The sequence below is a fragment of the Nerophis ophidion genome, linkage group LG27, assembly GCF_033978795.1.
Source record: "Nerophis ophidion isolate RoL-2023_Sa linkage group LG27, RoL_Noph_v1.0, whole genome shotgun sequence".
In the NCBI taxonomy this organism is placed as follows: Eukaryota; Metazoa; Chordata; class Actinopteri; order Syngnathiformes; family Syngnathidae; genus Nerophis; species Nerophis ophidion.
In genome coordinates this window covers 11,303,180-11,321,130 of record NC_084637.1, presented here as the reverse complement: position 1 = coordinate 11,321,130, position 17,951 = coordinate 11,303,180, and the positions used below count along the sequence as shown (strand labels likewise).

Genomic DNA, 17,951 nt, shown 5'->3' with positions numbered 1-17,951 from the left:
TTTTTAAAGGTTTATTTATAAATTTCAACAATTACAAACAGTAAGACAAACAACAATATATAACATTATAAAACATTATGAAAACAGTACAAAACAGCGCCAGGTTCAAAATAATAAAAAAAGAATACAAACATATATATATAAATAATAAACAAAATGCAAAGCCGTAGGCTTATTCAGATTCATCAAACAACTTAAATTTGGAACACAGCATCATCGTTTTCACAGCTTTTTTGTTGTTAGAGGTAAAGAGAGTTTTAATGTAAAGTTCCAGATCTTTTTTAAAGGCACAAAAGATAGGACGGGTATTAAGAAACTTACATTTATGAATATAAAACTTAGCTAATAAAATAATGAGGTTGCAAAGGTACAATTCCTTTTCAAATTTTTGTTCATACAGTGTAAAACCAAAAATCACATCTTTAAAGTACAGCACAAATTTGTCATAAATATTGTCCAGGATGAAGCGACAGATGCCCTGCCATAGTGATCGAGTGTTTTCACAAGTCCAAAACAAGTGGTTGACAGTCTCTGGGTGCATGTTACAAAAGGTGCAGGTGACATCAATGTCCTTTTTGTATCTAACCATCACAGTCTTTACAGGGTAATAGCGATGGATGATTTTAAATGATATCTCTTTGACTTTGTTGGTAAGTAAATACCTGTTAGGAAGGGACCATGTTTTGGTCCAACAGATGTCATTTACAACATTATTCCATAAGGAAATTACATAGGAGACAGACACACAATCATTTTGGAATAAGCTGCGGATTTTTCTGTTATTTTTTTGATCAAAGCAAAGTTTCCCCACGGGAGTGTCAAGTGGATCATTCACAATTTTTACAGCAGAAAGAGGAGGTGTGTAAGCCCTGTACAACATAATAACACCTGTTGGGATGGCATCAAATACAATAGCAAATTGTTTGGGAGTCACAGGTATCTTAAATTGGTTGAGAAATTCTTGGTAATTAAAAAGTTGACCTTCCTTATTGAAAAGCTGACTCACTAAAATAATGTTATTGTTAAACCAATTGTTGAGGAAAAGATATTTCCTTTTGTAACATATGTCTTTATTGTTCCAGATGAAATATTTGGTAGGTGAAAAATTGTGCTTGTATACAAGAGACCATGCTAGAAGGGCTTGTTTGTGGAAGTTTGAGAGCGCAACAGGAATCCTGTCAATGTTATAATTACACAATAGCAAAAATTTTAGGCCTCCAAGGTTAGAGAATACATGATGAGAAATGAAGTTCCAAATTGAGGTAGGGTCTTTCAAGTAGTGTCTTATCCAATTAATTTTAAAGGTGTTGTTTAGTGTATGAAGTGTATAGATATACTTGAAAGAGAGAAGTCCTTGTGCGTGACGTCATAGTCATGCGCCAATGACAACACTTGCGCATAAAGTATGCGCCTGGGTGCCTGCCCTTCGACGCCGCCAGCTTGAAGTATTCCCTGTGGCGGCTCAGGCGGATTCGTCCCAATCGCGCCAGTCGCATGATCAGCACCATGGCCGGCTCCTCACACCGAATAAAGCTTGGGCCGCTTGTTGCCGCCATTGACCAGGGCACGAGCTCCACACGGTTCTTGGTAACGTACCGGCGGTCCATCTGTGCTAGTTTAGTAAAGCAGTGCTAGCTCGCAAATTGAATATTGTCACCCGAATTAATTTATGTTCATACTTGTTTATACAACTTACATGAGCGCCTTGAAAATATTTGCATTTTCTAATAAAAAAAAATGTTTAATCAAACTTTCTGTCATAACTAGGGCTTCGAATCTTTGGGTGTCCCACGATTCGATTCAATATAGATTTTGGGGTCACGATTCGATTCAAAATCAAATTTTTTTTTTCAATTCAACACGATTCTCGATCCAAAAACAAATTTTTCCCGATTTCAGAGGATTCTATATTCTTTCAATACATAGGATTTCAGCAGGATCTACCCCAGTCTGCTGACATGCAAGCAGAGTATTAGATTTTAGTAAAACGCTTTTTTAATTGTAAAGGACAATGTTTTATCAACTGATTGCAATAATGTAAATTAGTTTTAAATATTAAACGAACCAAAAATATGACTTATTTTATCTTTGTAAAAATATTGGACACGGTGTGTTGTCAAGCTTATGAGATGCGAAGCAAGTGTAAGCCACTGTGACACTATTGTTCTTTTCATTATTTTTTATAAATGTCTAATGATAATGTCAATGAGGGATTTTTAATCACTGCTATGATGAAATTATAGCTAATATTGATACTGTTCTTGATAATATTCATTTTTTTTCACTACTTTTGGTTTGTTCTGTGTCGTGTTTGTGTATCCTCAATTGCTCTGTTTATTGCAGTTCTGAGTGTTGCTGGGTCAGGTTTGGTTTTGGAATTTGATTGCATTGATATGGTATTGCTGTGTATTGTTTTGTTTGATTAAAAAAAAAAATCGATTTAAAGAAAATTCTGAATCGCACACCGTGAGAATCGCAATTCATATTCAAATTTATTTTATCTTACACCCCTAGTCATAACCCAAAGCTCATGACCATAGGTGGGAATGGAAACGTAGATAGACCGGTAAATTGAGAGCTTTGCGTTTTCGTTCAGCTCCTTCTTCGCCACAACGGATCGATACAGCGTCTGCATTACTGAAGATGCCGCACCGATCCGCCTGTCGATCTCACGATTCACTCTTCCCTCACTCGGGAACAAAACTCCTAGGTACTTGAACTCCTCTTGGAGCAGGATCTCCTCCCCAATCCGGAGATGGCGCTCCACCCTTTTCCGGGCGAGAACCATGGACTCGGACATCTGAGGTGCTGATTCACATCTCAGTCGCTTCACACAAAAAGTATGCCACCTGTGCAACAAATACAGTCATGAAATGTCCTCTCTCCTAAATATTCTAAAGTCAACTGTCGGATTTATTATAACAACTTGGAAGAGTTTGGGAACAATAGCAACTCAGCCACGAAGTGGTAGGCCACGTAAACTGACAGAGAGTCAGCATAGTGCAAATATTTTTTTGCAGTCCGTTCCTACAGAGCTCCAAACTTCCATGTAATCTTCCAATTAGCCCACGTACAGTACGCAGAGAGCTTCATGAAATGGGTTTTCATGGCTGAGCAGCTGCTCTAAGCCCTACATCACCAAGTCCAATGCAAAGCGTGGGATGCAGTGGTGTAAAGCATGTCGCCACTGGACTCTATAGTGGTGGAGATGCCTTCTCTGGAGTGATGAATCACGCTTTTCCATCTGGGTAATGGGATGGACGTGTCTGGATTTGGAGGTTGCCAGGAGAACGGTAGATTTCGGACGGCATTGTGCCGAGTCTGAAATTTGTTGCAGGCGGAATTATGGTGTGGGGTTGTTTTTCAAGAGTTGGGCTTGACACCTTATTTCCAGTGAAATTAACTTTGAATGCTCCAGGATACCAAAACATTTTGGACAATTCCATGCTCCCAACCTTGTGGGAACAGTTTGGAGCGGGCCCCTCCTCTTCCAACATGACTGTGCATGAAGCAAGGTCTATAAAGACATGAATGACAGAGTCTAGTGTGAATTAACTTGACTGGCCTGCACAGAGTCCTGACCTGAACCCAATGAACACCTTTGGGAATTAGAACGGAGACTAAGAGCCAGGCCTTCTTGACCAACATCAGTGTTTGACCTCACCAATGCGCTTTTGGAAAAATGGTCAAAAATTCCGATGAACACACTCCTCAACCTTGTGGACAGCCTTCCCAGAAGAGTTGAAGCTGCAAAAGGTGGACCGACATATTGAACCATATGGGTTTAGAAGTTCATATGTGGGTCAAGGCAGGTGGCCAAATATATTTGGCAATATAGTGTACTTCAGGCTTGTTGGATTATAAAGTGACAGGTGCACCACTACAACACATATCTATCAGCATATATAAATACTTGTGAACCCACCACTGAAAGGTTTAAATGAAAGCTGTAAGCTGCTTAGTAAACACTAATTGTGCTCTTTGAAGGTGTTCAATTCCAAAACGGCAGAACTCCTCAGCCACCATCAGGTGGAAATCAAACAGAGCTTTCCCAAAGAAGGGTAAGTCAATTAACAAGCTCTGGTGCAATACTACCTGTAAATTATCACACACCTTTTTTGTAATGCACCTCTTAGATGGGTAGAAGAGGACCCTAAAGAAATCCTGCAGTCGGTGTACGAGTGCATGGAGCGCACATGTGAAAAACTCACCCAGCTTAACATTGACATCTCAAATATTAAAGGTATGCAGTATTTGGACCTGTGCGTTTACATTATATGGAATAATAGTTTTGATTGTCACTTTCTAGCAATTGGCGTGACCAACCAAAGGGAAACCACACTTGTTTGGGACAAGGAAACAGGCGAGCCCCTCTACAATGCAATAGGTGATGTTTGTTGTTTATCTGGCTACTAAGAGTACTCTTACTTAAACTGACAAACTTATTTCCTTTTTATTTTGTAGTTTGGCTTGACCTGCGGACTCAATCAACAGTTGAAAGTCTGATTAACAAAACACCAGGGAGGAACAAAAACCACTTGAAGGTTAATATTTCAAAATTTTCCCCACTATCTTTTCTACAAGAAATAAGTGTTAACCTAAAGGGGAACTGCACTTTTTTTTTGGAATCATGCCATTCGTTCACAATCGTTATGAAAGACAAGACGCAGACTATTTATAACAACACCGCGATCAATAGCTTGTGTGGCTATGACGCTCACCAGCCGACATTGGCTGGTGAGCTCCCTCCTTGCCTTGGTGTGTGTGAAAGTTTATTCTAGATCATAAATAATGCCTCTCTCCTTGATAGTAGAATGATGAGAATATAATCCGACAAGTTGGACACTTGGACATCCAGTTTAGACCCGACAATGGCGAGAAATACACAAAAATACGCTCGGCTCCACTTTTTTTTTTTTTTGTGAGAACTGGAAGTCATTCTTCATCCAAAAATGACTACCAATTTTCTATCAGTCAGCATCCTAATGACAGCAGACATTGTAAAGTAAGTGATGTATTATTATGTTTGTTGTCGCTCATGATGTCTGCAGTGAGTAGTGATCAGTGATGTTGTTGAAGTAAAAAAGCGAACTTTGTGACGCGGTTTTGAAATTAATGCGCTGTGTATGCCCAAAATGATCAAAATACGCAAAAAAAGACATCTGATAAATGTGCCTGTTACTACCTCTCCCGTCCAAAGGCAAAACCCAGTAACTAAATTTTGGTCAAAACTGAGCTGATAATAATTTTGGAGTTCCTAGGTGATATGCTTTACATTAGTGTATGCGATATTGTAATGTGTTCCGTAAGTAAGCATGGCAGGACCTAGCAACTACCACATAACCGCGTAGATACAACGGAAAAACCTAGTATCTCAAGGGACCAATCGGAGCTTCTTTTTTTAGTCGCCTTATTGTCTTTAATGAGACATTTGCACGAATGGGGGCCGACGGTCAACCTGATTATGTGATATTATGGCACGAGGGGATATTTGGAAGATTGGCCCAGGACGTTGCAAGAACCTTCATTAAATGTATTGTTGTTGATTCTTCCCCTTGCATACTCTTTTGGGCAGATAACTGTGGAGGTCAAAATAAAAACTGGACGCTGTACACGGCTCTTGCCCAATGTGCAAACGCAGAATGGGGCCCACCCGAGATTGTGATAAAATATCTGGAGAAAGGGCACACGTTCATGAGAGCAAATTCAATCCATGGCTCAATCGGCAAGAAAATGAAAGCTCAAGAAAACATCTATACGTTTGATGACTTTGTAAATCTTTGTAAGACAGAATCAAGATAGATTGGTTTTCCTTTGTTGTCTCAAAATCAGCTAGAAGTGAGTTACTAGGTTTTGCCTTTGCACGGGAGACCTTTACATATACAGCATACTTCCAGCAGAATTTCTCCCCAGGGATTATTAAAGTATTTCTGATGAATACGTGGTCGAAAATGGATTGATGGATGTTTGGATGTTTTTTTAAGCGCTTTATAGGCAGATTAGTGCAGATCCATTGTAAGCAGACATTTGATCGCATTTATTTACTAGTTAAAAATTTTATCTATTAATAAAATAACTTTTTCAAGGGGTCATATTATGATTTTTTTTCCCCCTACATTTATGACGGTTCTTTGTAGTTAACATAACGATTAATAGTGGGTTTTTTTAGTGAAATGTTGCCTATGTTATGTTTGACAGACTGTTTTCAAGCTGCTTTCTGACCGTCCTGTCAGGATGCGCGGTTTTGTGGGCGGTCTTATTTACGGGGCTCCACTTTGACTGCATCTTCTCCCGCCATCTTTTGTTGTAGTGTTTAGCGCTTCCATAGCAAGTTTATTGAGAATACAGATTAAACCATACTCTACTTGGTGTTAGTAATGGGAACAGTGGAGGATGAATGTCCATGCCCCACATCTAGAGGATAGAGAAAAATTATCTTACTGACTACAATGGCTGATGCGTGCAAAGCATGCTGGAATACATTCACACCATATATGGACAATCGATGGTTTTTCCAATTGGTGATGCAACGTCCTGTTTTAGGGGTGGTTTAGCTCGGTTGGTAGAGTGGCCGTGCCAGCAACTTGAGGGTTGCAGGTTCAATTCTCACTTCTGCCAACCTAGCCACTGCCGTTGTGTCCTTGGGCAAGACACTTTACCCACCTGCTCCCAGTGCCACCCACACTGGTTTGAATGTAACTTAGATATTGGGTTTCACTATGTAAAGTGCTTTGAGTCACTAGAGAAAAAACGCTACATAAATATAATTCACTTCACTTCACTTTAAGGACGTATGGAAGGCAAGATTGTTTTATAAATCCATCCATCCATCCATCCATTTTAATATCTGCGCAATGCCGCCAAGGTTTGATTTCAAATTTTCGGTACTTATGAAGATCCTAAATACACATCAGCAGGTACCAATAGGTTAGAAAAGTTGGTTTTCCATAATAGGGTAAAACAAAGCACCAAATAATATCTCCTAACAGATGCCATTTGGGGGTCCTGATACACGCACACCATAATACCCGTATGTTGAAGCACAGTGCATCTGTATTTTGTGGGCGGTCTTATTTATGTTCTTCCGCTTTGACTGTCTTCCCCCGACAGCAATGTTGTAATTTTTAGCTCTTTTACTGCGCGTCTACTGACAGACATTAGTTCAAACTATACACTACTTTGTTCTAAATGACGACAGTAGAAGATGCATGTGCATGTATGAGCGAGTCTGCCCCACAACAGGATAAAGAAAATGGCGCTTATTGACTACAGCGTGGACTCGCGCAAAGCAACCATGTATGGAGATGGGATAGACCTTATTTATCCCCCACATTGAGGAAATTATGTGGTTGCAGCGCATATACAAAAAGTCCACACAAATTAGTTTAAAACGCATGAAAGCAAGAGACACACAAGATTATAAAAGACATAAAAAAAACACAGAGCTGATACAACCAGCTGCAACTTCAGTGGGGCCATTTTAACATACAGCTACAAAGTGAAACACAATGAAAAAACATTTTATTTCAAATTCTCCGGACTTGTGCAGATTACAAATACTCAAACTTGTACCAATCGGTAAGAAATGTTGGTTTTGAACGATAGGTCCCCTTTAAGTAGCAACCACCTTGGCTGGATTGCAAGTGCTGTACAATATCTACCCTAATTGACTTCATTTTACATTTAATCCCCCCTCGGAGGTTTCTCATTGTTCCCATTGGATTGAGTTTTTTCTTGCCCTGATGTGGGTTCTGAGCTGAGGTTGTTGTGGCTTGTGCAGCCCTTTGAGACGCTTGTGATTAAGGGCTATATAAATAAACTTTGATGGTTGATTTGAGTTAAACAAATAACATTTCACTGCCTTTAAAAAGCACAAAACAGGTCTCCCAATCAGCACTTACTTCAGTGCAGTGAAACTTCGCTGGCTGATGGACAACGTAGAGGAGGTCCACAAAGCTGTTGTTTCTCACCGTGCCATGTTTGGCACCATTGATTCTTGGCTAATTTGGGTGAGGCTTTTGTTGCCTGTTGACTTTTTTTTTTTTTTTTTGTGAAAGAGGAGCTGACTGGGTATTTTGTAAATGTCCCTGCAGTGTCTAACCGGCGGCAAGTCAAGTGGGGTCCACTGCACAGATGTGACCAACGCCAGTAGAACCATGCTGTTCAACATTCACACTATGGACTGGGACCCAGAGCTCTGCAAGTAAGGCACCTGCTTTGCTTTGTGCGTACGTCTTGCATCCACTTACAATGTTTTTTCCAATCCCCCTCAGATATTTTGGCATTCCAATGGAAATCCTGCCGCGAGTGAGAAGCTCTTCAGAAATCTACGGCCTCATGGTGAGCCATTGTTTGGAATTCATGCTTAGCGGCATGCTGTTTCTAAAACAACAAATGATTGCATGAACTTTGACTAAGAAATCTTTTAGGCATTATATTGTATGTCATTGTCCTTCCTCTCTCACCGGTAGAAAATATGTTCTAGCTGGGTAAGTAATTCTGTAACTCTTCCATCACCTTACTCATCATGCTAAAAAAAACCCACCCTGCTTTTTCTGCTTATTTGACCTAGTGGCACACTCTGAATCCCACAAGCCTATTTTTTATTACAGCAACAAATAGTTTGATGTGTTTGTTTGAATATGTGGTGGTTGGTTTGTGTGCCAATTTGCCTCTCTTGTGATTGTCACCCACCCTCTTTCTGCTGCAGCAACCAACCCCATTAAAGCTTCTAAATCTCCTCACTCCTATAACAGTGCCCAACCGGTGGCCTCACAAAGGAGTAAAGAGATTTAGTTCATGTCCATGTGAACACAGGTGTATTTCAAAAATATTTAGTTTTGGCCTATTGTACTGAAACTAATATTTTAATATTTATGGAAACGTCAGTCTAAGGCATTTGCCTGTAAATGCTGGGGCTTGTCTCACTTGCATGCACTGCTTTAAAAAAAAAATATTATTAAATAAAAAAAAATGCCCTTGAAGTAGGAGTAAACCTTAGTTGAAGTTGTACCGAATTTGCAGTACTGTTATTGCTTTATGTGGTTATTGTTTTTACTGTGATATTGTCTGGGCAAGGTGGCTTCACGTGGCAATGGTTGTTTTCTTTTAACTTTTTAGCAACAAATTGTGACATTTTTAGACATGTTTTATTCCATACAGCCTTTGAATGTGATTTACTTGTATATCTGAGTACACTAATTCCGTTCCAGTAAATAAATATCATATTTGATTTTTTTTGCAGAAGTCTGGAGCACTCTCTGGTATTCCCATTTCAGGGGTAAGTTTTTATTTCATGAATTTTATAGTTTAATGTGAATCACTGTGACACCATCTGATGTTCACGCATGTCCTTCCAGTGTCTTGGGGATCAATCGGCAGCGCTGGTCGGACAAATGTGCTTCCAGGATGGGCAGGCTAAAAACACGTAAGTGTGTGTGTGCCCTGCGATTTTTAGAGAGCACCAGGTCACAATGTTTGTCTTTCAGGTATGGAACAGGTTGCTTTTTGCTGCGCAACACTGGACCCAAGGTGATGCCACTGACTAATAAATGTCCGTCGTTTAGAACATCCTTTCAAAAATGTTTTGATGTTCTCTTTTGCAGCCAGTAATGTCTGACCACGGTCTTTTGACCACTGTGGCCTACAAACTGGGTCGAGACAAGCCTCCCTGCTATGCATTGGAGGTACATTTTTACTAATGACTTTCCCTTGTGTTACAACAAGTACCAATATGGTTACGTATGCAGACGACACAACTCTGTACAGTACTGCCTTTACCTAGAATGACCTAGAAAATAACTTAAATCAGGACCTAGAGAGAGAGAGAGAGACGCTGGGTAAAAGATAATATACTTGTGAATATTGACAAAACAAAAAGCTTTCTTTTTGGATCCAGGCATATGTTAGATATACTTAGTGAGCAGGTTAAAAAAGCAAAACTGCTTGGTGTGCTATTAGACAGTCAACTGTCATGGTCCGATCTTATTGATGGTATTTTAATGAAAATGTGAAGAGGTTTAGCCATGATCAGGAAATGCTCCACTTACTTGACATCTTCAACAATGGGTTAAGTCATACAGTCCTTGGTTTTCTGTCATCTTCGTTACTGTCCTATAATATGGTCTGCTACGACTAAGTCTGACCTGAACAAACTGCAACTTGTTTAGAACAGAGCAGCTGGACTTGTTCTTTGCGCACTAATATTTAATATATGCGTTCACGCATGTCCTGGTTATCTGTTGAACAAAAGATGCATTGTAGTCTCCTTATGTTCTTTAGAACTATCATGTTAGATCAATCACCAGATTACTTTTACAAACAGTTTTTAAAATCAACTAACACACGCATTCATGACACTAGAAATGCCAGCAATGGCTGTTTGGCAGTTCCTGCTCCCAGGACCAAGCTCTTCAAACATAAAGTCATGTATAGAAGTATATCATTCTGGAATCAGTTGCCATCTCACATTAATCTCTCACAAAGTAAATCATCATTCAAGACAGCTTTGAATGTACACCTTTTGCAGCTGCCTACATTACATGAATTTTTAATACTGGGTTTAATTAACTAGCATTGTTATCTAAAGTTGTACTTTTCTTTTGTATATTTTTTGGTAATGTATGTATCCATTTGTATTTTTAATTTGTAGGCTCTTATATGGACCCAGGAAGACTAGCGGTCGCCTTGGCGTCAGCTAGTGGGGATCCATTAAATAAACAATGAATACAATTTTTGAAATGAGCATACCCATCAAACAATAAATCCCATTGGATTCTCACCAGGGTTCAGTAGCCATAGCAGGAGCTGTGGTCCGTTGGCTGCAGGACAATCTTGGGATCATTGGATCTTCAAAAGAGCTTGGTATGTTCCGCTATCAACACATCTTTTAAAGTGCAGTAGCTAACAAAAAATAATACACCCCTTGGCAGCCATTTTTATTGCAGTAGTTATTCTCAGGGGACAATATCACTGTAATTAAACTTGGATGAACTTTTAAGCTGCCCACCACAATAAGCCATGAGCGTAAGTTATTGTATTTCACTAGATTGGTCCAAAATTATTTACTACAAATTTTTGTTCATCCTTCAATGCCAGGAACAGAAAAAAATGAGCAAAACAAATTAAATGCTCCTCCACTAGATGGCATAAGGGACATAATTAACATGTTAGATAATTAACATGTTAGAGTACACTATGTTTCTAAGGTAAAATATGTGTTTGCTTAAATAACCCTGATTTAGAGTGTCATTGTACAGCTTGTAAAGCAGCATACAGTTAGTTACTCTTTCACTGAAAATTGTGCAATGGAGCCAATATTGTCTAAATAGCTGACAACGAAAGTGAACACCAACCTACCTGGTAATTGTCTGGCCTATAATCAAGCATAATAGCGTCATGGCCTGGACTTGCATGAGTACTGCTGGTGTTAGAGAGCAGTGGTTCTTTGAGGGGAAACCTACATTTTAATATTTACTATGATGTTGTGAAACAAAGCTTTTTTTCAACATAGTCACAAACCTACCTGTGTTCATATTGACAGCAGTTTTCATTTAGTTTTACTCAGTCTTTTGACGAACAAGTCTCCTAGTTTTAGTATATTTTTGATAATCTACATTGATTTAGTTTTAGTCGGCTAGATTTTCACTACATTTTTAGCCAGCTAAAATCACAGTACATTTAGTTGACTAAAATATAAATTATTAAAGCATCTTTAAAGCTTCTTTGAAATCACGTTTATTTAGTTTACCTGCAGGTTGTCATTTTTGGTCCACATGTAAATGTGGCATTTTTTACAACTTTTAAAAAAAATTTTTTTATAAAGCAGCTTCACAAAGTTTGTCTGCTGTCAGTCAGTGTCATCTATAAGTCTATCCCATCCAAAGTTGTCATCTTTAACATTACTGACAGTTAATCCTGTGCTTGTAATTATTTGCTGCAGAGCCACAAAGTTGTGACATATTAAAGAGTTAAAGATTTACTTTGTTGGCATTGTTTGCTGTTTTCATTGTACCATGTGACCCACTCTTGTCATCTGAGCCGCTTCTGTAACTGTCAGTATTTCGTTGGAGCAACTGCCGCGCTTCGAAAAATGTGGACGAAGGAGGAGTGCAAGGGTATTTAACATCCATCAGCTCTGTAATGTCATAGAGGAGTGAAATAAATATTGACACTTTAGACCATGGGTGTCAAACTCTGGCCCCCGTGTAATTTCATTTGGCCCTTGAGGCAATATCAAATTAACATTAGAGCTGGCCCGCCGCTGTAACACCGCATTCACCTCTAATACTCACACTCCTCAACCCTCCCGATTTTCCCGTGTGACTCCCGAAAATCAGTGCCCCTCCCGAATTTCTCCCGATTTCCACCCTGACAATAATATTGGGGGCGGGCCGTAAAAGCACTGCCTTTGGTGTTCTCTACATGTCACCAGGTACGCTTTTCCTCCATACAAACATCGTCATGGCCCACTCACATAATATATGCGGTTCATACACACACACAAGTGTTTGCAAGGCATACTTGGTTAACAGCCATACAGGTCACACTGAGGGTGGCCGTATAAACAACTTTAACACTGTTACAAATAAACGCCACACTGTGAACCCACAGCAAACAAGAATGACAAACACATTTCGGGAGAACATCCGCACTGTAACACAACATAAACACAACCGAACAAATACCCAGAACCCCTTGCATCACTAACTCTTCCGGGACGCTACAATATACACCACTGCTACCACCAAACCCCGCCCCAACTCAAACCCGCCGCCGAAAAGAGGCATTCAATTTGTATTTTTATGTTATTTGATATGCCGTTGATATTTTTATAATTATTATTATTTAAAACTCGATTTTGCATGTCACAATAAAGTTATATAAGCCTTGCTTGGTCAATATTCAATGCAAAACTTGTTTGGGTCCCTATTAAAGGATTAATTTGTTCAACCTCGGCCCACGGCTTCGTTGAGTTTTAAATTTTGGCCCACTCTGTATTTGAGTTTGACAGCCCTGCTTTAGACCTGTGAAGTGTAATTGTTTTGTCAGCTATTTGTACAATAATGGCTGTGGTGAGTTATTTTCAGTGGATTGTAAATCCACACTACTCTAAATGATATCCAAGTTTAATTTCTATTGTATTTCCCCTTCAGAAGATATAACAAAGTTTTTTCAAGTGGGCACATTTTTACTCTATGCAGAAAAGTTGGCAGCATCAGTTGGAACATCGTATGGGTGTTACTTTGTTCCTGCCTTTTCCGGCCTCTATGCTCCTTATTGGGAGCCCAGTGCCAGAGGGTAGGACCGAGTTTGGACCACTTGAGAGCAGAACTACTCCATGTACTTTCTGTCTACTGAATCTTTTTGTGTGTCCCAGGGTCATTTGTGGGTTAACCCAGTTCACCAATAAGAGTCACTTAGCGTTTGCTGCACTGGAAGCTGTCTGCTTCCAAACAAGAGAGGTGAAACCTCACACAGACACACAGACAAGCATATCTCTCCTTAAAGTGGTTGGAAATTGTGCTCGAATACCTGTTTATTTGTTTGCAGATCCTAGATGCAATGAATCAGGACAGCGGCATTCCTCTCACTCAGCTGCAGGTTGATGGAGGAATGACTTCCAACAGGTTGCTGATGCAACTGCAGGCGGACATACTCTGCATCCCCGTTGGTAGGCCTTCCCATTGCTTTTTTTTCCATATCATTGCTGCCTGATGTGAAAATTGTATCACGTTACTGTAGAATGTGGAGAATCTCATGTTACAAAGTCAAAATCCTTTAAAGTAGGGCTGTCTTCAAATAGTCGAAAAGTCGACGATTTGGAGGAGTCTGATTCGACTATAAATCTCGCAGTTGAATCGTCCCCTGCGAGCAAGGGAGGCAAGTTGAGTACCTGCTGAGGATGATGGATCGATTGTGTTCATCATAAGTTCTTTAAATAGTAGTAAAATGTTATTGTGTGCAGACAAACAGTTTTTAAAGAGTAAATGATCACTCTTACTGCTCAGTTTCTGATGTCACTTTAGCCTTTATCAGAGCGGTCAATGCTTGCTGGTTTAATAACAGCTGGCTGTGTATTGGCCTCCCACAAATCTCATCCTCTAAAAAACTTGGTCCGCACCTAAAAATCAAGAATGTTGTAAGGATGTTTCTACATGGAGAGACGCGCCGGACTCGCCTGAAATTGGATACGCCCACTAGGTGTAGGTCTCTTGCAAAGGTAACGATCCTTCCGCAAGTTCACATATGCAAAATTTGTTACGACTCGTACTTCTTCTATTTAGTCAAGTTTGTTTTCTTCTCGATGCTGGGCCTCACAATCCAATCTTTACCATGTTTTTCCTATCTGAAAGGTTTAGCTAATTGAGATCTGTTTTGTTCATTTTAACAAAATATTTATTCAAATTTTTCCTTAAATGCCTACTGAAACCCACTACTACCGTCCACGCAGTCTGATAGTTTATATATCAATGATGAAATATTAACATTGCAACATATGCCAATACGGCCGGTTTAGTTTCTTAATTGCAAATTTTAATTTCCCGCGGAGTTTATTGTTAAAAACGTCGCGGAATGATGACGCGAGCGTGTGACGTCAGGACTGTCAGGAAATATTAGAGCAGCACTGTTCGCGGCTGAAAGTCGTCTCTTTTCATCGCGCAATTAAACAGTATTCTGGACATCTGTGTTGCTGAATCTTTTGCAATTTGTTCAATTAATAATGGAGAGGTCAAAGTAGAAAGATGGGAGTTAGGAAGCTTTAGCCTTTAGCCACACAAACACACAGTGATTCCTTGTTTAAAATTCCCGGAGGTGAAGCTTTACTATGGATCAGAGCGGTCAAGCGAACATGGTTCCCGACCACTTGTCAACTGGCAGGTTTCGGTGAGAAAATATTATTAAAAAGTCGCCTCTTACCGGTGGAGTTTGCGCCGTCCTTGTATCTGCTGTGACTTCCCTCAAACACTGGCCTCAAGACACCCGTGGACACACCCCTCCGACTATCAGGTGCTATTTAGTCTCACTAAAACACTAGCAACACAATAGAAAGATAAGTGATTTCCCAGAATTATCCTAGTAAATGTATCTAAAACATCTGAATCCGTCCCAATGCAATCGCCTTTTTTTAAACTTTATTTTAATTTTTTTTAATTTTTGTAGTCTTTGCTATCAATATCATCATCCACGAATCTTTCATCCGCGCTCAAATTAATGGGGAAATTGTCGTTTTCTCGGTCCGAATAGCTCTTGCTGCTGGAGGCTCCCATTAAAAATGTGAAGCGCCCTCACCCTTGTGACGTCATCGTCTGCGACTTCCGGTAAAGGCAAGGCTTTTTTATCAGCACCAAAAGTTGTGAAATTTATCGTCGATGTTCTTTACTAAATAATTTCAGCAAAAATACAGCAATATCGCGAAATGATCAAGTATGACACATAGAATGGACCTGCTATCCCCGTTTAAATAAGAACATCTCATTTCAGTAGGCCTTTATCTTTGGACTTGTCACCATCTAGCTGCTAGAGCTACAGTAAATCAATGAAATTACTTTTTATTTTTCTCTTGGAAAAAAGCAGCAATGCCATAGATTCGAGTGAGCATCATGAAAATCTTCATCCAAAGACAACCCTACCTTAAAGTGGACTTTGTTATTGTCATATGCAAAACAAAAGTTGCTTTTCTTAAAGATACGTATTTCCTGAAGGAATGTTAAAAATAATTATTGTTCCATGTCTTTAGTAAAGCCTTCCATGCCTGAGACTACCGCTCTGGGGGCAGCGATGGCAGCCGGTGCAGCAGAGGGTGTCAGCGTGTGGAGTCTGAACCCAGACGACCTGAGTGAAGTGACGTCAGAGAAGTTTGATCCTCAGATCAACACTGAAGGTATATCAACAGGTGCACGTCCCACTCACATGGCAGGTACAGTGGTAACTTGGTTTAAAGGCTGTACGGTGCGACAAATTTAGTTGCAAATGCGCCTAAAAATAGACTGACTTGGAAAAAAAAAAAACTGTCGCACATGTGCAAATAGGGATTTCAACCATTTCATCACATTTTGCTCGACAATACATCCATCTAAATTTGATCCAACTAGAGTAAAATTTTCGCCAATCTCTATAGCATGTTTGAAACAAACTTGAACTATAACCATAACCAAATGGACAAGTGATTGGTGTCCATCCCTCCACGGTTGGATATGCTTTAATAGATGGCTCTCCCTCTAGTTGTCTTTGACAACTCGTCTTCAATTAAGGTAAAAGTAATGTAAAATGTTTATTATCTGTCATTTATTTGTATTTGACATTATTTTCTGCATATAAAACTAAAATAATCTCTATAAAATGGGTTTTGTGGGAACATGTTTGTGTGTCCGGAACAGATTAATTGAATCAACATTACTTCTTATGTTAAAAAAGCACTTCGGTTTTTGTAGTATTCAAATTTTGTCTGACCTCTTTTTGAAAATGGACTACAAATGAAAAATGGAAGTTCCACACCGCAGTTCAAGATTAGTTAGTGTGATTATCTTGATGTTTCTGGCAGAGAGTGAGTTCCGGTATGCGCGTTGGAAGAAAGCGGTTCAGAAGTCTATGAACTGGGAGACCACAGAGCTTCCGTTTAATGGAAATGGTAGGAAGGTTCATTTTGATTATAGTATTTATTTACTGAATCCCTTTTAAGCATGGTTTGTGTGACGTCTTACTTTTGTGATCAGGTGAAAGCAGCATCTTTAGCAGTGTCCCACTGGGCTTCTACATCATGGGCAGCATGCTGATGCTGATTGGAGCCAATTATATTGCAGGTTGGTGTTCACTTGTTTCAGTTCTGAAGACTAAAATCATTGTCATCAAAACTAAAAAACAACTCCTGTCTGTCACCTAAAGGCCACAAATAGTCCCTGGCATCTGGCGGTAATCAGGATTTCTTTCAATTTCTCCAAGAAGTCACTGCAGAAGAAAAAAGGCTCATGAAACAGATACTGAAAGCAGAGCTGCCAACATGAAAGCATTTTTCGTTTTCTGTCCCTTGAATACACTTTGCTCCTTTCCAGGTACATATTTTGTTTCACTTTCAAGTGCAGTCTTAGACCTTGTACTGCAGCAGCATGTGATTGGACTACTTCTAGTAGATTATTCTAAAGAATACAATTCGCTTTTGCAAATGTCCTCTCCTCTGATTTTGGATCAACATTTGCAATAACGTCGATGGATTAGTTCTCACTTTTCCATTGTTCTCTTGCAACAAAGATAGCTAACCATCAGAGCCCTCGTAAAATGACTTCAAGGTTGGCGGATCTGTGAATGTGACCTTTTCCCCTTTTTAAATTGTCTTGTTGAACATGAACTACAGCAGGAGAAGGCATGCAGGATGTTTTGCTTACTATGTCAATGTGTTGTCGATACTTACTGCCGGATTAACGTTTTAATCTTTAAAACCAGTACATTCACACAACTTATTTTTCAGTTACCACCCCTCCTAAAACTTGTTTTACTTAATTTTTAGAGCACTTTATACAGCATTTTCCTTTGTGGGTCTATCAATGTTTTAAAGGGGAAAAAATATTACGGTATGTGGAATTTCCAATTACAAATTTGCTGAACTGATTGTAAATCAGACGTAAGCATAAAAATGTATTTAAATATTGGTCTATGGATCTTCTTATATGAAAGTGTCTAATCAACGCACTTGATCAAGTACTTGCAGAATGAATATAGATCTGTATTTATTTGTGTGTGCACACCTGAATGGTAAAACTGTCAAGACCTAAAAGTTTGTCAAATTATGGACAGAAACTACTGTAGATCGCGGTAACCATAATGAAAAAGTGTCTTGTCATTTTGTAATGTATGATCACCATGAAGATATGCACTTTGTTCTGATGCTTTCATTGTTGTGGGAAAATATTGGTTACATGCAGAAAAATATCTGAAATAAATTATTCTTTGGACAA

General features: G+C 39.3%; 1 protein-coding gene across 2 annotated transcripts; it reads left to right on the top strand.

The window, feature by feature from the left end:
- The first annotated feature begins 1,387 nt into the window (after nt 1-1,387).
- On the top strand, nt 1,388-17,951 carry gk (glycerol kinase). Of its 2 annotated transcripts, XM_061889976.1 has the most exons (21): nt 1,388-1,587; nt 3,988-4,061; nt 4,137-4,243; nt 4,310-4,387; nt 4,465-4,544; nt 7,872-8,009; nt 8,094-8,203; nt 8,274-8,340; nt 8,472-8,489; nt 9,245-9,280; nt 9,360-9,427; nt 9,489-9,531; nt 9,606-9,686; nt 10,785-10,863; nt 13,203-13,299; nt 13,379-13,463; nt 13,552-13,672; nt 15,740-15,883; nt 16,544-16,630; nt 16,716-16,802; nt 16,885-17,951. In XM_061889976.1, exons 1-21 carry the CDS (start codon nt 1,495-1,497, stop codon nt 16,893-16,895), a joined length of 1,704 nt encoding a protein of 567 aa, XP_061745960.1. In that variant the 5' UTR covers nt 1,388-1,494; the 3' UTR covers nt 16,896-17,951. The 2 variants fall into 2 exon arrangements, with proteins under 2 accessions (XP_061745960.1, XP_061745961.1); XM_061889977.1 differs by lacking the exon at nt 8,472-8,489 and having other exon boundaries at nt 1,389-1,587.

Excerpts from the sequence above, each read along its gene's own strand:
- gk (XM_061889976.1), top strand. The coding sequence starts at position 1,495 with ATGATCAGCACCATGGCCGGCTCCTCACACCGAATAAAGCTTGGGCCG. Across the intron at positions 13,300-13,378 it reads TGGGAGCCCAGTGCCAGAGG|GGTCATTTGTGGGTTAACCC; the intron begins GTAGGACCGAGT and ends TGTGTGTCCCAG. Across the intron at positions 13,673-15,739 it reads CATACTCTGCATCCCCGTTG|TAAAGCCTTCCATGCCTGAG; the intron begins GTAGGCCTTCCC and ends CCATGTCTTTAG.